Here is a 25036-nt window from a genome sequence, read left to right on the forward strand (position 1 = left end):
ATCTATATACGGAAGGAGCGTACGCCAAGGCTCAGAGAGAGAACTTTTGTATTTCCTTCTCTCCTTTTAAATAATAATATGAATTACTGTTCCTCCTCTAATTCAGATTGATTCCATCTATTCGCCTGCCCCCTTCCGGGCGCGCGTTGGAGTCGGCTTTCTGAGATTGTGAAGAGATTACCTGCGAGAAAAACTGCGGGCCGACGATGCCAGAAAGTTCGTGGAGGGAAGCATCCACATTGATTACGTTATGGGTTCCTAGTGGCACTAAGAAGTATATACGTAGACTTGCCTCGCCTCTTAGACTAATGATCATCCTCCTCTTCTCCCACTTCTGAGTGGGCCTATTTTCTATGACGACGAGGATGAGGATGAAGACGATCGTTATCTGCGAAAAAAAAAAAGGAAAAAAAAAGGAGAAGGAGAGGGAGAGAGAGATATGAAACAGTGATAGCGAAAAGGAAAGCTTGGCAATAGCAGTGGCAGTGGCAATAGCTACAGCAAAAACCATAGCAATAGCAATAGTAATAGCAATAGTAATTCATGCAAATTATCAGCTAATCACCAAACCTCATCAACTAAAAAATACTATTCAACAAAAAGCAAGATGAGCAAAGAGAAAAGATATGCTCTGAGATTTCATAGATAAGCAAGTAAAGTATATTAAAACACTGAAACACGATAACATCCCACGACAGCTATCGCATCTCTGTTTTCTTTTGCGCGATAACCAGTACTTGTTTGCGAACGAACGGGCTGGGGATTATATACTTTGCTGGTCAAGTAGGCGTGCGTTTTAATAGATCTAAGTCAGACTGGTGAGTTAGGCTCGGATTTAGTTGTAATCGTCAGCTCGCTTAAGTGAATCTCCATTCATTGTTTTAAGATTGAAATGATAAATGGAGGGCCACTTAAGCGAGCCGACGAATCCGTAAGCATTGAATATTTATTTTAAGGTAGAGAGTTTTTGCTTGAGCAGATAGACTTTCTTATCCTACGTAATAGACTTTCCCATCATCTGGTATGCCAAGGTCGGATACGGATGATCCGCAGCAAGGAATATTTTTCAAAGGTTATTTCAACGGCTCAGATCAAAGAGAAGAGAAAGTCATGTCCGATAATAGAAGATTAAATAATAAGCTTCGCGTCCCCGCCAGCACCACCAGTCTCCTCCAACTTTTCCGCGCTGCCAGTCGTCTTGGCTATCGCTAAAGCCTCAAAGGACTGCGTGAAATCGGCAATAATGTCGTCGATGTGCTCCGTACCGACTGAGATACGGATGAGATCCTGTTTAGCTGTTAATAACTATCTTCTGTGACTTGGTGTTAGGCGGGATCCAAAAGACCATACCTCCGTGACACCACTCGCGCCTTTTTCTTCATCGCTCAACTGCTCGTGGGTCGTGCTCCACGGATGAATAGCCAGCGTCTTCGAATCGCCCACGTTCGCCAGATTCGAGATGAGCTTGAAGCCGTCCACCACTTGGCTACCTGCCGCTCCCCCGCCCTTGACACCAAAGCTCAAGACGCCACCGAAGCCTCTCGCGAGGTACTTCTGTGCCAGCTGATGAGATGGATGGGATGTCAGGCCCGGGTACGACACCCAGGCAACATGCGGGCAAGCTTCCAACCACTTCGCCAACGCCAACGAGTTCTGGCCGTGGCGCTCCACACGCAGACTGAGAGTCTCGATACCCTGGATGAGCTGGAACGCGGCAAAGGGATTCAGCGCGCTGCCCACGTCCCGCAGAATCTCGACGCGCACCCGGACCGCGAAGGCGATCGGTCCGAACGTCTCCCAGAACTTCAGGCCGTGGTACCCCGGGCTCGGCTCGACCATCGCCGGGAAGCGCTTGGCGTGCCTGCCCCAGTCGAAGTTGCCCGAGTCGACGACGACACCGCCAATTGTGGTCCCGTGGCCGCCGATCCATTTAGTAGCCGAGTGCACGACGATGTCGGCGCCGTGCTTAATGGGCTGCACGAAATATCCTCCCGCCCCGAAGGTGTTATCCACCACCAGGGGCACACCATGCTCGTGTGCTACTTTTGCAATGGCTTCGAAGTCGGGGACGTTATACTTGGGGTTCCCAATGCTTTCAATGTAGACGGCTTTGGTGTTCTCGTCGATGGCGGTGGCGAAGTCCTCTGCCTTGTCGCCCTTAATGAACTTAGTGTTGATGCCGAGACGGGGGAGGAAGACTTTCAGTTGGTTGTAGGTGCCGCCGTAAAGGTTCGTTGTGCTGACGATGTTGTCGCCGGCGTGGGCGAGGGCTGCAATGGCAATGAACTGGGCGGCTTGGCCGGAGGATGCAGCTACTGCAGCAACGCCACCTTCGAGGGCTGCCATTCGTTTCTCGAAGGCATCGACGGTTGGCTGGGAGGATTCAGCTTACCGATTTGAAGCATAATGGGTCAAAGGAGGCGTACGTTCATCATCCGACTGTAAATATTGCCCCATGCCTCCGAGTCAAACAGTCTCGCGCCATGAGCCGATCCATTAAACGTGAAGCTCTGCATACAGCCAGCACCCCATTAGCTTCGGGATGCAGCGCACGGCTGATTTGAAGCTGTACATACGGTTGTCGCATAGATAGGAATTGCCCGCGCATTGGTTGTCGGATCTGGTTCTTGGCCTTTGCAATTGTGAGCCTGTCTAAGTATGTAGGTAGGTAGCAAAGGAAGGGGTACTTAAATACCTGCGTGCAGTTGGAGAGTGTCGAAGTGAGTAGGAGGAGGTGACATGGTCCCGGTTGGAGGTTAGAAGTTGGATGTTGGATGTCGGGTGTCGGGTGTCGGGTGCTGGATGTGAATGTATTCACTTGTGTAGATGTGATGGAAAGGGGGGAAGGATGGAAAGCATTCGACTCGAGCTCATTTTCGGCGCCTCTGATTTCAGCGATCATTACCTGGGAATCGAGCGACTTGAGCACGCCGTAATACCACTTCAACAGCCGCAATCACTTTCACCTACCGTCACGTGGCCGCACCGAAGCCTGCGGGCCGGCTGACTGCAGGAGAATTGTATATATATATATTTATATATACAGATTTATATTTGTATTTATATTTATAAATATATGTAAACATATACGGCCAGGCACAGCTGTTTACTTATAGGATTTACTTATAGGACGCTACGTCCAGGTACACTCCGTACGCCCTATCTCTCCATTAATCACGTGCGCGCCTCGCTTCCCTTACTTTCTATACACATACACCACTATTACACCCACATACACCCATACATACATCGGTACGAATTCCGTCTCACGGAGCATTGTATGCATTGATTGAGACCTGACACTGACCTCAAATTCAACCTCAACCTCGACCTCGACCTCGACCTCAAGCTCGGCACATCCAAACAAAACACTGCCAACATGAAGAAGTTTGCTGTGAAACTGTCGCGGCTCGACCTTTGGTTCAGAGCGACGAGATCAGATCGTCCAGATATTTTGAGTGTTTCTGGTTCTGGTGCTGTGCATGCGCCTCGAGATCAGATTGGTTCAGGCTTGTTTTGATTCTCTGGTCGTGTTTTTACTTTTGTTCTCGTCTTTGTCTTTGTCCTTGTCTTTATCCATGTTTCTGTTTCCTATGCCCTTGCGTACGGTTCGGTGCTTCTATTGCAGACTGCAGTCCGGGTTTCCTGGTTGAAATCATTGGCAGTGGCTACCGCGTCTCGCCAAGCGCACAGTCGGCCTCGACCCGTTTCATAATGATACAGAAGGGGATCAATGCAGCCGCTTTCCATCCATCGAAAGCTTAAGACGCCAGCGTGCCTCCGGTTGTATGCCTCACATCTCTCACTTCCCAAGACTTGATCGTTTCTCCCTTGTTTGCCTTTTCATAAGTGGGCGATCTGCGATCTCCACGGCTCTTCTTATATATATCTATCTATATATTCTTGCTCCCCACATTTATTTCCCTTGCACAAAGATCTATCCATTTTGAAGTTTAAACTTCGATCAAGAAAAGATTCATATCCGTATACTGCTTGAGCACGCACGAGTTGCAGTCGCCGAGTTTGCATTCCAGTTCTAGCCGTCGACAAGTCGGAGACGATCGACCTCAGATAACCCCTTCTTCACCTCTTTAAAACCAACACAGCCATCAAAATGGGTCTTGGACTTCTTCTCCCCATCCGGATCGCCCAGGCCGTATTCGCCATCATCACAATGTCCCTTTCGGCATTCGGTACGTACCTTTACCCCGTTCTTGCAAAGCCCACATCAAGAATATATTCCGAGAGCTCAATAGACTGATATGATCAAATAGTGGCACACTGGTACAACAACGATACGCTCACAGCCTCTCCCTCTCAAGTAAACTTCCTCATCTTCGTCTCCCTCTGGTCCTTTATCTCAATCGCCTACTTGGAGCTCACTCCTCGCTTCATGCCCAAAATCGCGACGCCCATCATCCACCTGGCCGTCAACCTGCTCCCTACAATCTTCTTCTTCTCGGGCTTCGTTGCGCTCACCGTATTCCTCGTACGTCTCTCAAATTCAACAACATCCCTCCCCAACTCTTTTCCAGCTGCTGTCCTATTCCTTTCTTCTCCCTCGTAGAGTATCATGGTGCACTCGCTAACGCTCAATCAAGGGCAAACTTCTCTTCTGCCGCGGCTCCGTCTGCGGAGCTGCCCGCGCAGACGCGGCCTTCGCCTTCTTCTCCTGGCTCCTGTGGACCGGGTCATCAGCGCTCGTCGGCCTACAAATGTTCAATGGCAGGTTTGCTGACATGAAAACCGACAACCAGGCCAAGAGCGCGATGAAGGAGGCGCCCGTAGGCCTTGGCGCGTGAAACTCACTGTTGGGAGATCAGGAGGGATGGAGCATGAATGAGAAGGGGAGCAGCTGGTGGGGGGGTAAGAACTTGAGGAGCAATAGGGTGTGGCCGGGGAAGAGGGATGGGGTGGAGGAGACGTACGAGCAGTTTGTTTGAAGTGTTTTGAAGGCGGAAACGGGAGGGAAGGGAGTCTTGATGGCCTCCCTTTTTTCTTTTCTTCGGAGGCGGTGGTGGTGCTTTGCGGTGTTCTTGGATTGTTTTGGGTAGCATTGGGTTAGGCTCTCTGTACGAGTATCGGTAGGGAAGGAATATAGGAACGGCTTAAAGTGGCTGCTCCGGTCCTGTAATCATCCGAACATTTCATAATAGAATATATAATAGTCAGTTCGCTACCTTATAACCTGCGGGCTCTCGGTTACATATAAAAGAACTTTATTTAAAAATCCTCCTATCCTCCTATCCATACCCTACTGCTTCGGTAAGGAGAATGGGGTACGCCCCGCCTTACAAAAGCTGTAAAGGCTTGTCAGAGAAGCCGCATGACGGAACTAAGACTTTGGGACAACGTGGTGCGCTCCCGAGGGAACTTTTTCTCACACTACTATATAATATTGGGTTTTCTTTTAGAGTCTAAGCATTCTGTATTAGACTTTTCTTTTCACTTGTTTTCGGCTGACTCCGGTCCGACCTCGACTCTCGTCGCTACGCGACTTGCACAACTACGCTATAAGCTGGCTATAGCAGTCTATACCAGCTTGACTTTCTTTTATGGTTTTCCTTTAACGAGAGATTTTATTTCATTGTGATCTATCTTATCTACAAAAAAAAAGCGCATATAACAATAGCTCTCGCTATAGCACTTTGAATTGCTTTTTAATGCCTTTTTATATGTAATTCCTTAGCTTAGCACGTCGCCGTACCCTATAAAAGGTCCCAGGGCGGCAGGCTTCGCCTGCTACCCGCCCGACGTAAATAAATACAATAACAATAATAACATACCCTACCGAGCATCCATTAATCAATCCGTATTCCTAGGAATCTACTCTGTCCCGTTCCGATTTCACAGGTATTTCGCGCTTTGGAATAACTTCTCGATCATCAACCCAGTAAGTTACCTAGTAAGTTCACTTATTCCAAACATTTAACATACATCCGAGGCCAAACTGGTTACGTATGCATCTAACAAACATCTTACACACCGCAAGTTTCAATCTCCCTTCCCGTCCCGTTCCGTCCCCTCTTTATGCTTTATCCACTAGTGACCATCCCCAAACCCATAGCGCAGCAAATATGCGCCCTCCCCGCCGCGGGTAAGTACTCATGACTCTCCGTATTTACTTTACTTTCCTTTACTGCACAGTGCGCACACCTATCCACCGACCGACCGACTTAGGTTGTTAGTAAGTCAATAAGTAAATAAGTAAATAAATATATGTAAGTGAACGAACTTTATTCCAAGAAGACTATGCGAAGCGGGAGTTAAAAAGAAAGGCCGAATCAAGGTCGTAAGATTATGAAAGCGTTATGAATGTAATAGGAAAGGAAAGCAGGAAGGAATGTTATTATTGTTGTATTTATTAACGTCGGGCGGATAGCAGGCGAAGCTTGCCGCCCTAGAACCTCCTTTAAGGTACGGCGACGTGCTAAGCTACAGAGTTATATACAAAAAAGCCTTAAAAAGCGATTCAAAGTGCTGCAGCGAAAGCTATTATCGTTTGCGCTTTTCTTTTACGAATAAAATGGATCATAGTAAAAGGAAATCTCTCGCTAAAAGAAAATTATCAAAAGAAGTCAAGCAAGTATAGATTGCAATAGCCAGCTTATAACGTAATTGTGCGAGTCGCAAACCGGTTAATATTAAGGCCGGATTGGGGCTAGCCGTAGGTTCATATTAGCAGTGCGAAAAGAAAATGAAACCCAAAACAAAAAAACTAAAATTTAACAGAAAATTTAATAATATGGTATAATAATGTTGAAAGAATATTCCCTAGGAAAGCACCACGTTGCCTTAAAGTTTAGTCTTTATTTCGTCGTGCATCTGACAGGCTTTTACAATCTTTATAGGGCGGGGCGTACCTCGTCCTCATTACAAAAGCAGTATCAGTTAGCTAGAGAGGCACTCTTATCGAGTGCAATGCTTGAAGCAGAACTCCGTAGTGGTCAAGAAGGTTGAAAGTCGGCCGGTTTGCTAAGTAGAGCCTTGAGGAAGTCGTAAGCTTCCGGGATCGTGCTTGGTGAAGGAAGGAAGGAAGGAAGGTACGAGGAGCTTGAATAGACGAGATATTGCGGGAATATGTAAGGAAGATGTCTTTTTTTTTCCTTCTGAGGTTTATAAGTAAGGATTGAGGAGTTTACATATTATGTATATATATAATTTTTTATCTTTAAAGATCGTATGATCAGCAGCCTAGCGGCAGCGCAACTTGCTATGTCTGCTAAGATATATACAAAAGTGGAGGGGGGCGGAGAAATTCATTCCGAGTAACTTATGCGAAGCGGAAATCTAAAAAAGAAGGCTCAATCTGTTTAATAAGCCATGAAAGCCGGTATAAGCTTGATAAAAATAAAATAAATGGATAGGAAAAAGGAGCTTAAATAAGCGAGATATTGCCAAGTGAGCTTATTTAGAAAACATCGCTAGTAATTATGAAATTTCAAGAGATTTGATTATAGGAATGCATAATTAAGGCATGTATATGTGTATATATATATATTCTACGTGATGTTTATTTGAGGGGCTTGGAGAGTTTATATTATATATATATATTAATTGAACGTTTTAAGAGGAAGATACGAAAGCAGAGAGCAAGCAGATGGGATCGCAAGGTATACATATATTTGTCTTCGGAATGAGGAAGGATTATCGGATTTTGTGTCAATGTTATTGGAAAATTCATGCGCTAAATTCGGGTTTGAAATGAGAGTTTTGAAAATTGAGAAATCTGGAATACGAAAGGGGGATGGGGGGCTCTAAATAACTTTCCTGGCGCAGAGGGACGTCTGAAGGTCATATTTTAGTTGCAATATATTTGAAATCCATGTTTTTATTCCGATTGCCGCCGCTGTGCTAATAGATACTATGCGCCCAAGCACCTGATGTCGATGTGTGTGCGCCTCTTGATGATTTTAGGTCCTGGAAGTCCCAAGAGAGCCTGTGCCTGAAGATAGCCATTCGTAATTCGTCTTCGGCCTTCATTTGCGACCGGCCTGCCCTCAATTCAACTGTATCACGTCGCGTCCATTCCTCCTCTCCACTGCCCTCTTCCACGCCGGCCTCTCCTGCACTCTCTTCCTCCAAGCAAACAATGTTGGATACTCCCTTTCCAAATCCACATCTCTGCTAGCAGCAACAGTCTCCATCGGCCAAATCATCACAAAGTCACTCTGGCCTACCCTTTCCCCATTAAACCACTCCCTTTCCCCCAATTCACTCTCCATAAACAGCAGATACTTCTTGAACTGCACATGAGAAAAGAGATCTTCATGCGAGTCCTCAGGTATTTGCTCACTTTGAACAAGACCGAGCAATTGTTGCTTTCTTATAGGCAAGAGTGACGTGCAAGCAAATTTACAGAGCCTGTCGTTGCGAACCCCATCTGCGGATACAAATTTGTGAGAGGTATCGTAAGTTCCAAGGATATAGGACGTCTCTTCAAAGAGTCCTCCCCAATAGGGACAAATGGGATCGCCACCTGCCCCCAAAATTTTCGGAGAGCAGCCTTGAGGGTTAGATTCGACGAACTCAGTAGAGTCTTCCTCGTATTTGGGATGGCGCATATGGAGAAAGGCGATGTATCCGAGGTTATAGGAGTCGGCGAGTTCTTCGAAGAGCCAGAGAATGCATTGAGATTGAGGGTTCTGAGAGGGGTCAGCGGGGTTGTGGAGAGCTGCAGGTGTGGACGAACATTTTGATAATAAAGTATCACGCCGCCCATCTTGGTGGGGGCAGACTCCCTCAAGATTCCCAGCAAAAAATCCTCCACACTTTCCTCCCAACAACACTCGAATTCCAGTAGATTTTGGCTTGTCATCGTGAGGAGCTCTGTACCCCATTTCTCGCTACGGAGAATATCGGTTTCTCTGTTTTTCTTGGAGAGTTCGAAATCAATGACCCTGACCTCCTTCGTGTCCGGTTGATACATAAGATTTCGCGCTGCTACATCTCCATGACAAATACCAGCTTCACCTATAGACTCTAATGCGTCTATAAATCCCTGGTGTATCGACTTATCCAAGGTGAATCTTTCGGCTAGCGTGTAGTAGCCTGCCAAGTATTCGAGTAACATGGCTTGATGTGTGGTTGTTTCATCCGGATCCGTATAATCCTTCCAACTCGTTTCTCCGAAGAATTTTGGAATACACTTGTCTTGTAATTCTCGCAATTGAAGGTACACTTCGCATTCATCGCGTTGGCCATCTTCAAATTCTTTCAGGACGAATGTACAGGGAACACGATCCCATTCCGGCGTACACATACCTTCTGCCAGAGGATTGGCCAGATCGAGTTCTACAAACGGTTCGTGTATATCGTAGTGCTTGCCCCAAAGCTCGGCAGGTACATCGTGGTCGTTCTTTTCATATTCACCAGATGCGGTGGTATTAAGTTCCTTGCTGTTCGGCAACTTCTTCCGGCATATCCACATCCGATTGTTTCCCCGTATGTTCAGAGGTGTCGCAAAGACGGTAAAGGGGCCCATAACGCCACAAATATCTAGAGACAAAAGTCAGTTTATGATTCTCAAGCACTTGCTATAGCTTCGTGATAGTTCTGCTTACCAGTGGTAACCAATAGAAGGTAAAGTAACGGAGGTGTCTGTAATAAAGGATATTTGGTGATATCGTATGAACAATATACCACGGCATTCTTGTGTACTTATATAGCAGGCAGAGAGGGAAACTAATTGCGACGATCCGGGATAGTTGTGAATAATATCAATATTTGTGTAACGGCAAAGGTGCAAACCAGAAGGTGCATGAGTCCTACCAGTGACTATTCAGCGTCACGAGACCACGTGTTCAGCTGCACAACCGCGTACCTAGTAGAAACAGTGGTCGGAGGGGGCTTGGGCCTCGGGCAGTCGCAGAACAGAGGGATGGCCTCGCATACGGAGCACTTGGTGATGTCCAACTTATCAGCGGTCTCGATCTGCTCGGATACTGTGAAGGCACCTCCCTGCATCAAAATAGATAGGAGCTCCGTATCGCCTAGCCTGGCGGTACGCCCCTCTGTTCCTCCCCTTCTTAACGGTAAAGGATCGGACTGCAGATGACTGGTAGTGCTGCTTCAACACGGGCATAGGCTTAAGGTGCATGATATTCATAATACCGTAGCTGCACATCAACGCTTCTGGTGTTTATCCTCGTCTACGAATGTGAAATTCTCGCCGTTGATTAATATGTAGGCGGATCTGGTCTCCGGTGTCTAGGCGATCTGGTCCTCGTACGACACGATGGTCTCGGTCTTGAGGTTTTTCATCGACCTAAATTCGGATATCGTATCGAAAAAAGCTGTCTGATACGACATCTCCCTGCACAACGCACCCAGCCTCCTATTGAGGTTCTTCGTGGATATAGTAATGTCCGGCCTGAACACGTACGTCGCCGGTGGTCTCGTCCATCAGCTCCAATATATCCCGCAATATCCTCCTCGGCCAAGGCCTTAAACCGCACGATTAAGAAGAAATTCCCATCGAAGAGAAGTGCTTGCGGAGACTTGTACTGAACCGCATACCTATTAGCATGCTTTCATACAGACAGATGCACTGAGAGTTCGACTTACATCCTTATTTGCAATCGCAAATTCTCAGTACTCTTCGTTATGTTTACTACCTCCTTTCGAATCCATTCATCCTTCTTCATAACCGCCGGTTTTTCAGCTTTCCTATGGCTGCGCAGAGTTCTCGTCCGCCTATACCGAAGCTCCAGTACGTATCAACTGTCCCGGTAGTACTGCAAGGACCTGGTGGCCCAGTCTCCCTCCAGTTCACCAGAACTGGAGATCAGGATAGCTTCGGTAGACTAGATAACTCGTAACGGCGAAAATATGGCTGACGTCTCCCCCATTGCCTATTCGGCGACGGGATGTCGGATTAAGGGGCAAGATTGGTCGACTGTACCGAGGATCATCGTCGTTTCGAGTTTGAAACATCAAATGTCGTCTGTGAGGGGCAGAGAAGTTTTCTTTGAATTCCAAAGATTAAAATCCACTGAACCTTTCTTTGTGGCCACCGTAATATTTAGGGTCTAAGGTTAGGGGAGGTATGTTTATGCCGATGGGCGAAAGAGACTCCCAAATAGTTATGGTCATTTTTGGAAAGGTTGAAAAAATGCCTCAATGTTAGAATATGAAAAGGAGAGAGAGCCTTTAGGAAAATTCAAACTTGTAACGAGGGCTCTTCCGCGCTCATATAAATATTTTACTGCTGCGTATCACCGTGGCGGCGACAATGCTTCGCCCCTGTAGTGGTTGAAAGGAAACACGTTGTTGGAGGCAGGATGCTACCTACCCCGCAGTGAAACGTGATATGATCGTGATACGAGCTGCATGAGTTGGGCTGGGACGGGAAGAGGGACCAGCTGAGAACTGAGACTATCTACTGCGATGATGAACTTTGTGTTGTTTATATACAGAACTTCAAGTTATACAGCCCCTTCCTATTCAATAATCACAAAAGACTCTAAGAGGGCAGGAAAGGGAAACCTGGTCGGAAACAAAAACCGCGGCGATAGAATCTGATGAGCTGAAAGCAGAAACGGAGGCATAAGCAGAGATATCACATGCTGCGAATGAGTTTTGTGGTACAATAAACCGTAACTCATGAGCATAGAAGTGCTGTATCTCGATTCGTTGATCACAGACTAGTAAACCTTGCCAGGACTTGCACTTTTTTCGGCCGTTTTCTTTCGTGTAAGTTATTTCCGTGCTATTGCAAGGGTCGGCAGCAACCTTCTGGTCTTTATAGGTTTAGTAGGGTTTTGCTGGCTTTTACAAAATATAATATGGCCGCCGATCCTAGGCTCGGCTAGGCTTGAGAGTGACAGAGTCATCAAGAGTAGATGGCTGGCCGGGCCGGTCTCGAGAGCTGCATCTCGAGATGCATGCTTGGCGCTTCGAAGCTGCCCATCCATAACTTCGGTTTCTCTTCATGTAGTCCCAGCAATCCACAATATCGCTTCCGTCGGTGCCGTGAGCCTATCCCAATAGACAGCAAGGCCTTATCACCCAGTCCCGTAGAGATTGGTACCCACGGGACCAAGTAGTCTTCGTCAACATGTGCAATCCACATTCATGCTCTCTTACCAGTTGTTGTCATAGCATACATGTGAGTCTCCCGGGCATCAATCAGGTATTTGAGGTGGGCTTGGAAGCCTAGGTTTTCCAATTCGTGGATTTCTGTTTGGCTTTCCTTCCTTTCTTCGCCTCGAAGATGCATACCCTGCGTAACATCGACCCTGTCCAATGATCCACCGTAAGCTCGACCCTTCTAAGATTTCCGGGTTTACTGATAGGCGGTTGATGTGAAGCCACCACCCAGTTAACTCCAGGCCTGGATTCAGCCTAATTAAAATGCTCTCACAATCTGTTTGAAGCCCAATGATCATTCTTTTATGCCTCGGACCATAGGTCACACTGGAGAGGGGTATGGATAATGGACGGCATATTTCCGGGATAATATCGTGAAAGCAGGCGGCTTGAATGTGTGAATGCTAATAAAGACTTGGAAGTTAGAACATTGATAAAGGCTATTGTTCATATCACAGGTACCGAATGAGAAGTACGAATATAGGGGTGGTACCACTTGTATTCGTGAAGTCTGAAGAGGCTCAGCTATTCTAGCTGAGGGAGCTATAAGGGTGCCAAGGCCAGCTACCTAGTATAGCCACGTGACCTTGGACGCCTACGCCCTATATTCCCACACTAGCAACTCTTTACATTTCTGTTCCATTCTAGTCGCAAAATCCATGTCCAAGCAAGGCCTGAATACATCACTCTTGTATTCAAATACAATACTAGCCTTATGCGTTGCCTATCCATCGAGCGTTTCACTATTCTCTATCATCGTACTTCTCGTCGTAGCTATCATCGTAGCTATCGTTATCGCCGTAATCGTTATCGTCGTTATCGCAATCCTCGTCCGGCTGATCTTCGGAATTGCTTTCTAACTCCTTTCGTAACTCTTCGATTTGTTCGGCGAATTCATCTTTTTGCGTTTGGCTGTTATCGTACTAAAGTTGTGCAGCTGGCTGGGAATGAGTTGGGGAAAATCGAAGAATAGAAGTTCGAGGTAGGAAAAGCTAATCCTCATTATCGTCAGGTTCGTAAGTGTATTGAGGCTGAATTAGGAAGGTGCGCGGAGCTTGCGATTGCTGGATTGATGGCTGGATTAATTGCTGAATTGATAGCTGGATTACTTGTGATGGCTGAATTAGCTGAAAAGGTGTTAGCTGAATTATCTATAAGCGCACATCTCGAGAATTTGGTAGAAACGGGTAGGTGCGCTAGAGCAATTCTCGATGGTCCGTAAATCGGTCCGATGGTCAAAGAGCCTGGTTGAATAAGTGATTGAAAAGGTGGCTGAACAATCGAAAATTAAGGAACTAATGGTTATTAGAGCTGTTGCTTTGCAATCAGCTCGGGGCCTTTGGAGTCAAACGTGAAGTGTTGTTTCTTCGAGGCAAGCTTGCAGCACAGCTGAACGACTCGTACTGAAGGTGAGAAGGATGTTGTATTGTCTAGAAGATAGAAACCATCAGGGAAAGGAGATGACTCCCCCATTACCTGGTCCGTGCTCTAATACTATCACGTGGCCTGGTCCCACGACAAGCACGTAGCTATACGAGGTCCCTTTCCTTTGAACCGGTTGTATCCAAACCTTTCGAAGTACTAGCCATTCGCAGAGGTCTCGAGTTACTCGGCGATTTCCGAGCTTCCAAATTGCCTTTTTAAATCCTTCAAAGGCTTTTCCAAAGTTCTCTTACGTGTATTTGCATTTATGCGTCCCTCTTCGGTAGCGTAAGAGAGTAAAGAGAATGTGGCCATTAACAATAAGAGTTGTAAGGTGAACCGAATTCGCGATATCAAAAGGCTCGTTTCATCTCTCTACTTTGTATAGGACCGCTAGCATTTCCATCGTATTCGGATTGAAGAGCGTAGAGCTCGGGATTGAATGTATTAAGGCCGAATCGGGAAGGTCCGCGGTGCTTATGGCCGAAAAAGAAAAAGATTCGAGGTGAGGGTGTTTTCTAAAGCTAGCAGAGATGTGTAAGATTCGAGTAGTTCAGCGAAGAGGTCGAAAATTGGCTTGGCGTAAGGGGGGAAGTTCGCGCTGAGGTGAAGGGGGGACGTATATGTGTATTGCGTAATAGACGCAAGTTGTTTTCTAACAAAACAAGCTCGAAGGTCGAAGACTGTACTCAGTTTGATATTAAGCTTGCACCTATATAAAAGGAGCGAAGGCTGTGCTCAGGTAGTCGTTTATCGATATTCATTAGCATCTTTCTGCAAAATGAAAACTATACTTAGTTTGTTTGCGTGTCGATCTCTTTTATAAAAACCCAATTATTTTACAATCAACTGTGAGGTTAACCATTGATCAATGTCAGTATCATAAGTACCGAATGAGAAGTACGAAAATATAAAGGTGATACTAATTATATTCGTAAAGTCTGAAGAGGCTCAACTATTCTAGCTCAGGGAGCTAGATGCTGGTGCCAAGGACAGCCCACGTGACCCTGGATGCGTACGCCCTATATTCTTACAGCTGTCGATGGTTTAGCACCTACTTAATAGTAGTTCAGTATTAAAGGATGATGGAGGCCCGCATAAGCGAGCCGACGATTAATAACGTGAAAGCAATAGTTGTGAATCTACTAATGCTAATAAAGACTTTGAACTCGGAATATTGATAAAAGCTGTCGATTCTTCAGCACTCAATTATTAATACTTCCAGAGTGATACCGTGAGAGTAAAAGGTGTGAATGTATGAATGTTATGAAAGACTTTGAACTCTGTATATTGATGAAAGCTATCTCATTCAGGAAGGAACCTTCTATCTTTTAAGTAACTATAGAATATTTTTTTGCCTCTTATTAAAGCCCTTCTACATTCATTTTTATTCCTTTTATTTTCTGTTCCATTTCATTTCTATTCCACCTAATTTTCAATATGATACGCCTTTAACCCTACACCGATAACCCTCTCACGCCACTATATACCGTCGGGTTGTAATTAGTATAATTAAATGGACAATCATTAATCATAAATACATCTCGTTAAGTTGGTGTGGCACGATTCAAGAAATGTACTGAGATGAAATGGTTTGTAGTTGCATATAAAGTAACACAATATGCGCACCATCCATATGAATGAAATGTCACGGCTCGTAGCTGCACATAGAGTAACACCAGAAACGCCCCTTTCATGTGATAAGATGTAATGAAGATAAAAGTGACGGTTCGCTGCATATGAAGTAGCATAACATATGCACCCTTATGAAACGGAATGAGGTATAATGAAATGAAATTCAATCAAATACAAATGCATGCACGGTTAATTAGATATGAAAAGTGACCACCTTGCGCATCAGCCTTTGGCTCTAAATGCGGAGTTTATAATGGAGTACTGTGCCAGATACCTGGGTCGTCGAGATACCCGCTGTAGCATTCTAGGTGGAATTTCTCTTGTCTTAACAAAACCACCCATGTAGCTAATATTATCGACATCTCTGCTGGTATTCCACTCCTTCAACTACCGGATGAATAGCAACGTACGGAGACATATAGAAACACCTAACCACAGCCAGAATATCGCGAGCTAGCGAGGCAGCGAAGATTCAGAATGAGCACTAAGTAGGCGATAGTGATACAGACAATTCTTACATCACGGCCGCGTTTATCATGCCCTGGCCCAGGGGTGGAACCAGATTCTTTGTGACCTTACCCGTGCCCAATGACTGGAAAGTACATAATGGAAAGAGGTAGCCTGTTGAATAAATTTCCAATTCATTGTTCCACAGAGCTGTTTCCTGCTAGGACCTGCTTGATAGCTCGGGTGTGCAGGTACCTTCTTATTCTAAAGAGAAACTTCGCTGGCCGCTTACTGCCTTCTCGAAAGATGAAATGTGTCAAAGGATGCTGTCTGGATATATAAATGTTACCTGAGAGTGCTTAAGTCTCGACTTTTCTGCAAAACATTTGCCTCGCCCCCTTGCTTCGCTTCAATGGCCGAATTTCCAATCCTCGGCATCGTTTACTTAGCGATTCCCATCTTTCTACTTGTCTTGACATTGAAAATCGCCTTTCGTCAATGCAAGGCTCAAGGGGCTCACGATCTCCCTCAGAAGGACAGTCCTATCTTATCAGAGCCGCCCGAAACTGTTCTTCAACAACAGAGCTACCAGATCAAACCCCAAGCTCTGCACTCAGAAAACAGTCGTTGCCCACACGCACTAAAGCACGAGATGCTCTATATCCGCAAGCAAACCCGCATAATTGAGCGCAAAGACGGTGATGGAAAGAATCTCAGCAGACGACATGAAGCCCGGATTGTGCCAAATCAACGTCTGAAGCTGGCTTTTGGGCTTGATAACATCTTCACTACTCAAAAGGAGGTGGATGGCTATAAGTTCAAACAGCAGGCTATCTCAGTAATGAAGGAAGCTATGAACTTGTCGAACACGGAAAAGCGAGAAGATTGGTCAGAGCTGGTCAAGCACATGAGATCGACACTTCAGAAAGAAGATAGCAGAATCGAAGGATCGATAAATCTGGCGAGTCTTGTGCAATACGTCACCTTGAGTATCTCGCTAAAATACCTCTTCAACATCTCGGACGCGACTCTGGCAGACAATGTAACTGGAGTGAAATTCATTGCTAAGAGAATCAACGAGTTATGGGTACTCTCAAAGCAACAACCAGCGCCGAAATGGGAGGACGAGATGGAGATGCACTATCACCTATTGGTAGTTACCGGTCGCGACTCACTGAACTCGTTCGATAACCCCATGAACCTGATCCTCCCGGCGTACGACACCATGTGGCGTGCTGTCTTCCGAGGCATTCTCGAGATCTATTTCAGAGACCAGAGTGGCCACAACCCTATCCTTTGGCAGTCGATCTTGGCAACCTATCTCTCGGATCAGAGGCAAAGAAACTGGAAATGGGATGATGATGTCTTTCAGCTCTCTTGCCTCGATATCATTAAAGAAGTTCTGCGCCTCTATCCACCCACGCGTCGAATTTACCGCCAATATCCAGGCCAGAATAAGATAAGCGCCGATATTGAGCATATGCAGCGGACTTTCACGCTGGCTGGAGACGATCCCGAGAGCTTTCGTCCACATCGCTGGGTACAGCTCAAGGAAATTTTGGGACCGGGGAAGCTGAAAGACGTCGAGGAATCGATGGGATTCATGCCATTTGCCTTGGTGTGTCCGGCTGGCGGCAGAGAGACAAAGGGTTTCGGCTGGAAGATGATCGCGCTATTGATTGCTGTATTTATGGAGAAATTGAGGGAGCTTGAGGGTAATTGGCGCTTGAGATCAGAGAAAGAAGATGATAATATCCCTGAGCTCGGGAAGGCAATGCGGTCAGGTCGGGACGATTATCTCAGCCTAGTGTATGAGAAGACTGAGTCGGTGTTGGAGGCCGACGAGTAGCCTTGTTTTCGAGCGCACTACTTCATAGATTAGAATTAGACAATTCACCGATAATAGAAAATTAATAAGATAATGATGAGTCAGATAATTTCTTGGTTTATAAGCAGGTTGTTGGAGAGAGAGCACCCAACCAGATCCCAAATTTTCTTATCCACGGGGCATTATAATGAATGTTGCATTGAAATGATGGACAGAGACACATATTCATCATAGTTACGCACTAAAGAACTCGGATTTCCAAAAAGCAGCCGTTTTTGCTGCCACACCGCCAAAAGGAGCTACTCTAGCCGCCAGACTGAAGACGGTGTGGATCGGGAGCCCACACACATTTCTGCCAGACATGTACGGGAAGAAAGCGTCTACAGTATGAAATTTGAATAATCTAGCGAGTTATGGCAGACTAATATTATGGGTTGAACCTGTTGTTACAGTAAAGCTATTCATCTGCAATCCTTAACAGCTTCGCGATAACAGGGAGATCTATGGGCAGTACGAGACTATCTACTAGCCGCTGTCCTCTGTCAGACCAATGTCTCTCTAAGCCTTCCCGCTGCTGACGACACGGATGGCATGCTGGTATCCGCATAAGCCTTTGGTGTGAGCTTGAAACTAGGCCCATATCAATCTATAAGGAGGTCGAGGATGGAAGTGTAGAATGAAATACAGAGAATATGACGAGAGGATTTGCGAAGGAGGAGGTGAGGAGAAATTGAGGTAGACGTATTTTGCTTTTCACTCGCCCCCCTTCTTGACGCGAGCGTATCCCTATATATACTATGTAGACACGATGGTAAACTTACTCTCTACCGTTTGAGTCCACGGATCAGCGGGGTACACTAGTAGGCGGCAAATTATGTAAACTAGAGAAAGCTTGCTAGCGTCTTTGATTGCGAGGACGAGTGGGATTACTGATCTCCAAAATGAATCTCCTAGACACGACTCTCGATTTTGATACCTTGTATAAATAGTGATCAGAAACACTAACTTTTCGGATCCAAGTCCACTCACTTCCCAGGCGATAGCCATCAACGTACGCGAGTAACGTGTCTACTAGTAAAGGCTTTTATCTCTCTATACTTCATATAATCGGATTCTTAACTCACTAGCTAGGAATCATGCAATCAAGATTATTGCTGTCAATTTTGAAGCCACTGTCGAGACAACCTGAGGGTTGCAAAGCGGCTAGTTAGAACTTATTGAACACTCTTCACCCACAGGTTCTTGTTATCCACTGCTTTGAACGTGACATGCATGTATGCTTCCGAGGGCCTAGAAGATATCCCTCGCTTCCAATAGACATCGCATGTCCGAAGGTTTATCTCGTACTCCCAGAGCTCCAATCCTAGTCTATCTAAGATTTCGATTCTGTCCTCAATCGATAACGGGCTCATACAAACACTTCTAGCCTTTATAAGGCCCAGAGAGCAGTCCTTATCGGGGAAGAATTGTAAAATCAAACTATGGCATCTATTCCCGTCTACAAGCGCATTTAGGTGACCAACCCGGGAAAGAACCATTACTGCATTGGTATTCGTGCAGCATCCGGGGCTGAAGCTTTCTACTATTTGAATCGAGAATTTCTAAGCGTGATTTTGCAATAGCAGGAGCTGCACTGTGAACTGGGCCTACAACTATGGTTGAGATTACGTACCGGTACTTAGTACCCGTATATTGCGACAGTTACTCGCAGGATTTATCTGCGTTGAATTGCGGCCAAAGTACCATTACCTAGATTTGACTCCAAGGCAATTTATGAAGACAAAGTGAAGAAGAGATGAGATTGACAACATTACACAAAGACACAGCAGAAGAAGCGAGAAAATATATTCGCCTTGGAAAATGGGGGCGGGTAGAGATAGGAGGGTACTTGATACCGACAGTACTGGAAGCGGATGTCGGCCGAATCTTGTATACGACGACTGAGATTTCCGACAACCCTACAACGCACAGCGGGTTTTAAGCACATCTTTGCTCTCAGGAAGGGAAGCGAGGCGTAATTCACGGCCACTCATACACCTCGCCATTCAAGTCAAACATCCGCTTGGGAATAGAGGGAGCTGTAGGAAACATGTAGTCTATGAGGTGAATGCTTCTCGCGAGTATGCTCTATGTATAATTGGTTGTCTGGACTGACTTTGAGGGCATAAACAATGCAGGAGGTAGAGAGATATTTCTCTGACAGTCCAAGAAGAATGTAAAAAAATGATGACATGGCGGTGAGACGCTCTCACGCTCGCAAAACCGATTTACACCGTAGTCCGGCAAACAGAAGCTCCTCGAACCTGGTCTTTCCGGGCCGAAATTTATTCAGAAATGATTAAGCTGCATGTTACTAAGATAAATGAACAATTCATAAACGCTATAAGTTGACAGCAAGGTTGGAAATGACAAGAATCATCAAGTCTCCCGACAGATTACAATAAAAGCTTACCGATATACCAAAGAACAGCGAAGATGAAAAATGTAAGAGACGAAAGATAGTAGTTAAATCTCCATCATTCGAAATATCTCATCGTATCAACGCAACTGATGTTGAGGGCCCACATACCATTAATGCCCTCGGATGAGATCGGTACTTCCTGCGATGCGCTCGTTCCGTGGAAATAGAAGTATGTATTCGAAGGCGAGCCGAAATGAGGTTCACAAAATGCTACTCGTTCCTTCCGTAAGATCCAAAGTATCTGAAGGCAAGCGGAGATGAAATTCACAAAACTACGATGATATATTTTGGCAAGGCGTCCTCTGTACCGCGGCAGCTCGCTGCCACGTATTGGATTTGGCGGTCTGAGAAGGATTTAAAAGGCCATTCGGTGTCGTCTTTGCCAGGCTAAGGTAACAATGTCGACTATCATCTTCAAGGTAAGTGTGAGTTCACTGTTGCGTACTACCTCTCATATGGGTATTGGATGGGGCTGTTTCGAATAATCGATATAGAATGCAACTCCTGGAACAGAAGATAAGCTATCCTGGCTTCCGATGCGGGTGCTTCAACAATTTTTCGGAAGCCTCAGCTTTCGTGCTTGTACAGGAAATGGCAATATTTTCGAGGATGAGAGCAACCAGAGAATCGACAGGAAAAGGATCATCGGCAGATTGACAGAAGAAATTGACAGATTGAGCATTGAAGAACAATTGGATGCAGAAGTTAGACTACCGATGTTGGGCACTGGGGACGATCAGAAGCCTATCGTAATTTATTGCCTTGATCGTTCAGCTTATTTGCTTCGTTGATGATATCTAGGACATGATTCTCCGAGCTGAGAAGATATATACAGGAAGGAAACACGGTCTATCATGAGTCGCCTAGAGTAAGACAAAACCAGAAGCTTATTTATTGCCGATCGCGAATTAACCTGCGTCTTTAACAGAGATCATCGATTGATAAATACGAGTTTATATTGGCAGGAAATACATTTGGTGATTACAATGATGGTCGATAAAATCTGTTCAAATACTAGAGCGGACAGAGCGCAAGAACACATCCAATATTAGCCGACCAAATAATCTTTGAAGAGGAAGACTGAAAACTAAAACACTAAGGCGAACGTAAAAGTATGCAGACGGTATAGATTATGAACCCATATGACAGTTGAAAACAAATTGACAGCAAAAAGGAGCTATCCAGCTAGCTAGATTTGGGGATGTGAAGCAAAAGCAGAGCAAAAGGGCGTCGAAGTACATGACTCAATCCTAAAATATAGAGCTTACCAATGCCCTCATAGTTTCTATTGAAACAAGAGTCTTCCCTCACCGGAAAATAGCGACTGGCGATCTCTTCTTGCATGTGTAGTTGCTCTGGTAGAGATGGATATATAGTAAAGGAAAAAAACCCCGGGGACAGTTTAGCTGGAATGTCTGGCTGAAATTGGTGAATGCGTTAAATCATAGGTAATACAATCAATGAATGAATGCTCTGGTGAAAATTCAAAGGGAAATATCCCAAGTGTAATAAAATGCTGGACTAAACTTGATAGCGCCGCCAAGCTTAAAGGGACAAAAATCCGCAATGTAGCAGTTATGGCAAAGATTACAGATAAGCTTTGGAAATCTTCCTAAGCTGGATAAGAAAGAGCTGTAGTTCTTCAGGATATGATGATGTTCTATTATTAGGCTTTCGAAACCGTCCTTGAAATCAAGCTTAAAGAGACAACAACCCGACCGAGGACTAGCGCCACCTCGGCACAACCTCGCCTAAACCTGTCACTCATACGTCGCTATATCAATTGACCAAACCTCACTGCAAGCTCCTACAAGCTCCCTCCTCAAGTTCCAAGCTCGCAACCCTCCACAACCATAACGAAAATGCACACCTCTCTCCCCCTCCTATCTGGGCTCCTCGCCCTTCCCCTTACCCTGTGTACCCACCTCCGCCTCACAATCCCCTCCTCGCCAGCGCTCCAACACCCCTCGACCCTCCCGCCCTCGACCCATGCAACTCTCACGACACTCTCGCACAGCTACTCCGCACCTCTAACAACCTACAACGCCTTTGACTTCCGCAACGTCTCGTCTGGCAGCTACCTGCTCGATGTGCATTGCCACACGCACGCGTTTGCGCCGCTGCGCGTCGACGTCTCGGATTCCGGGGCCGTGGGAGATGTGAAGGACGAAGTGCAGGTCTGGGGGACGTTCAGGGGGAACGAGTGGAACAATAAGGGGGAGAAGGTGGAAGTTAAGGGGGTGGAGGATAGAGTTGGCGTGTGGGGGTTGGAAGCGAAGGTGCTGGGGAGGAAGGAGTATCTTGTTGAGAGGGTTGGCTGTGAGTTGCGGTTATGTTTTACACCCATTCATTCCCCTTTCTTACCGTCCCCCCCCCCCCCCCCCCCCCTTTCATGTTGGTTGAAAGTAGGCGGATACATAGACTGACTTCTGGGATAGTCTCGCCCGTTTCCATCTTGAAGAACCCGATGATTCTCATTGCGGGCGCGAGCATGCTCCTGGTGTTCGGCATGCCGTATCTTATGGATAACAGTATGTTTGCTCTCTGATCCTGACGGGTGGTGGTACTAATGAGAAACAGTGGACGACGAGTTGAAGGCCGAGCTGGAAGCGAGACAGAAGGGACCTGCCGCCTCGGCTGCGCCGAACCCGCTCCAGAACTTCGATGCTGCGGCTTGGCTAGCTGGGTCGAGCACGCCGATGAAGACAGAGACGCCTGTTGAGAAGGGGATTACGAGATGAAGGAGCTCTGTGCTGCGGGTGTGAAGGGGAGCGGGAGATGGTGTACCTATGTTACAAGATGATTGCAAGCGCCATAGAAAGCGATTTCGGCAACCACTGGCTGTAATGGGTCGGCATGAAGGTGTACACCGACAACAGGCTTATCTGGATCCCGAGAGCTACTGCGATGTCAAATTCTGACGACCTGGGCAATAGAGTCCAGACTAAGTGCTTCACCGTAACCCCAATTTCTCGCCTCGCCTCGCCTATCTCTACCTTACCGAGACCCCCCTTTCTGGCTCACACCACTCGTGCATCCATCTCACAGCTACATGACCCTCAACGAACTTCCCTTCCTTCCTTCCTTCCTTCCTTCCTTCCCTACATCTTCAAATTTTACAACCAAACGCGAAATCCCCTCACATGATATCACATCACATCATCTTCTTCATCTTCACCTTCTTCGAGAAACAAAAAACCGCTACACCATCCCAATCCCAATCTCAATCCCAATCCCAATCCCCAAACACTCAGCTCCCCTTCTCCATCTCCAGAATACCTAATTCTAATTCTATAATTACCCCCCTTTTCAGCTTCAGCAGATGGACTGTGGTTGTGCTGTTTTGAAATCAGAGTATTTGATCATTGATGATTGATATTTGGCATAATCAGCGAAATGTAAAGAGGTTGAGCCATGGCGCCCCTAGCCAGCAAAGAAGCAGAGAACCTCTCCATCCGTTCATCCAAGCGTGTAAAGAAAGCATCGCACGTCGTCTCAGTCGTCACTCCTCTCTCTCCACGTTACCAGGCTCATTACTTAGAAGTCTCCACCACCATCGTCTCCTCCACCATAATCATCCCCGTCATTCCCGTCATTGTACCCCGCCTGGTAAGCCTCATCCTCGCGGTCATCAATCGCATCCGCAATTAACATGCCGCCGATCAACCCACCACCCACACCCAAGGCCGCCGCACCACCAGCTCCCATTCCGCCGCTCTTCTTGGGAGGGTGGCCGTACCCACCTCCATATCCCCCACCATAGCCCTGCTGCGGATAACCATGCTGTCCGTAGCCTTGCTGGCCATAGCCTGAGTGGCCATAGCTTTGTTGCGGATAGCCGCCTCCAAACTGCTGCGGAGGTTTACTACTCGACGCCCCACTCGCCTTGCTCAACAACTTCCCCAGGAACCCACCCGCACCGCTCTTCTTCTGATCCCGAGCCGGCAACTCCTGTCCGTAGCCGCCCTGTTGCTGCCCATAGTTCTGCTGCGGTTGCCCGTACGCAGGCGCTTGCGATTGCCCCGGCATAGGCGTATTCATGTAGTCCTGCTGGGCGCCCCTACTTCCCGCAGCGCTGCGCGCTCGCTGATCCTCCTCGGCTTGCAGGCGCGCAGCGAGGGCGGCATCGGATTCGGTCGACGGGTTGGAGTTCATGCTCGAGGCATAGGGGTTCTGCTTGGTGTCCGTGTTTTGGGGATAACTGCCTCCGGAGTAGCCTGGGGGAGGGCCAGCGGGGGCGCCGTCGGTGGGAGGAGCGTAGACTGGTTCGGTGGGCTTCTCCCATTGGGATTTCTTGGTGTAGATGTTGACGTAGAACCTGTCTCTTTGTCAGATGTCTTGAAGGAAGTGAAGTGAAATGAAGAGAAGGAGACAGAACGAAGGGAGGGCGAAATACCATTCGCTGTATTGCTCGTTCCACTGCGCTTTCCAGCCTTCCGGGACTTTGGGAGGAGGAGGTCCGCTAGGAGGGGTAAAGTCGCTCATTTTGATTTGTGTTTTGTTTGTGCTGCACAAAAAAGAGGTCTAAAGTTGACGTCCTCTTTCTTGTTTGAAGTTGGAGTAGGAGGTCCAGATCCGTGAAGAAAGGTGCCGGGATGGCGACTTTATCAAAGCTTCCCCTCATGGTGAATTGGGTTGCCCCTCATGCGTAATCGAAGGCTGAGCCACCACGCGTGGTTAAGCTTTCGCTAGGATCGCCCTTGTCGATTCTTAGCCACGGAATGTATCACCACCGAGCTCCGACCTGGAATGCAGCTCGGGGTGTAAGAGGTGAAAGGTTCCAGCTGGTGTTTGGAGGCTGTGACTGTGCCTGCGATTTGTCACTTTGGATATCACGAAAGCGACCGGCAGAGAAATCAGGAAGCAGAAGAAAGGAGACAAAAACGTCTAAATACGTGATACGACCAACTCATCATGTTAGGCGGGCCTCTATAGCCTTCTGGCAAGCATGAGAAGCCGAGAAAAAGGATTGATACTGTACAATACCTGATGATCGGTATAAAAAGTGAGTCGGCCGTAGGCGAAAGAAGAGCAGTTGTCACAGATGAAAAATGGGCAGTCGTCGCTTAGCATGTTTTGTTCCGCAACTTTAGAATCGCAACATCCAGCCAGTCCTGATACTGCTCGCGAGGGCATCGCTTCGTGTTCCTTCT

At 46.7% G+C, this 25036-nt stretch overlaps 6 protein-coding genes across 6 annotated transcripts; 3 read left to right on the plus strand and 3 right to left on the minus strand.

Annotated features, from left to right (window-relative positions):
• Window positions 1-1128: 1128 nt before the first annotated feature.
• On the minus strand, window positions 1129-2741 carry L3040_004622 (uncharacterized protein; the record flags this gene model as incomplete). The annotated part of the gene is made up of 5 exons (XM_007287944.1): window positions 1129-1287; window positions 1351-2373; window positions 2427-2510; window positions 2577-2632; window positions 2696-2741. 5 exons carry the CDS (start codon window positions 2739-2741, stop codon window positions 1129-1131), a joined length of 1368 nt encoding a protein of 455 aa, XP_007288006.1.
• Window positions 2742-4114: 1373 nt separating this feature from the next.
• L3040_004623 (uncharacterized protein) lies at window positions 4115-4802 on the plus strand (the record flags this gene model as incomplete). The annotated part of the gene is made up of 3 exons (XM_007287945.1): window positions 4115-4193; window positions 4275-4489; window positions 4602-4802. 3 exons carry the CDS (start codon window positions 4115-4117, stop codon window positions 4800-4802), a joined length of 495 nt encoding a protein of 164 aa, XP_007288007.1.
• A 3198-nt stretch (window positions 4803-8000) lies between these two features.
• Window positions 8001-9966, minus strand: L3040_004624 (uncharacterized protein; the record flags this gene model as incomplete). Its single annotated transcript, XM_007287946.2, has 5 exons — window positions 8001-8645; window positions 8693-9498; window positions 9564-9600; window positions 9686-9767; window positions 9824-9966. 5 exons carry the CDS (start codon window positions 9964-9966, stop codon window positions 8001-8003), a joined length of 1713 nt encoding a protein of 570 aa, XP_007288008.2.
• A 6040-nt stretch (window positions 9967-16006) lies between these two features.
• On the plus strand, window positions 16007-17443 carry L3040_004625 (uncharacterized protein; the record flags this gene model as incomplete). The annotated part of the gene is made up of 1 exon (XM_007287947.1): window positions 16007-17443. One exon carries the CDS (start codon window positions 16007-16009, stop codon window positions 17441-17443), a length of 1437 nt encoding a protein of 478 aa, XP_007288009.1.
• Window positions 17444-21745: 4302 nt separating this feature from the next.
• On the plus strand, window positions 21746-22624 carry L3040_004626 (uncharacterized protein; the record flags this gene model as incomplete). The annotated part of the gene is made up of 3 exons (XM_007287949.1): window positions 21746-22202; window positions 22322-22414; window positions 22464-22624. 3 exons carry the CDS (start codon window positions 21746-21748, stop codon window positions 22622-22624), a joined length of 711 nt encoding a protein of 236 aa, XP_007288011.1.
• Window positions 22625-23420: 796 nt separating this feature from the next.
• Window positions 23421-24368, minus strand: L3040_004627 (uncharacterized protein; the record flags this gene model as incomplete). Its single annotated transcript, XM_007287950.1, has 2 exons — window positions 23421-24201; window positions 24280-24368. The coding sequence occupies 2 exons, from the start codon at window positions 24366-24368 to the stop codon at window positions 23421-23423; spliced, it is 870 nt and encodes a 289-aa protein (XP_007288012.1).
• Window positions 24369-25036: the final 668 nt, after the last annotated feature.

The sequence above is a fragment of the Drepanopeziza brunnea genome (assembly GCF_022702325.1).
Source record: "Drepanopeziza brunnea f. sp. 'multigermtubi' strain 214-2 chromosome Unknown ctg7, whole genome shotgun sequence".
NCBI lineage: Eukaryota > Fungi > Ascomycota > Leotiomycetes > Helotiales > Drepanopezizaceae > Drepanopeziza > Drepanopeziza brunnea.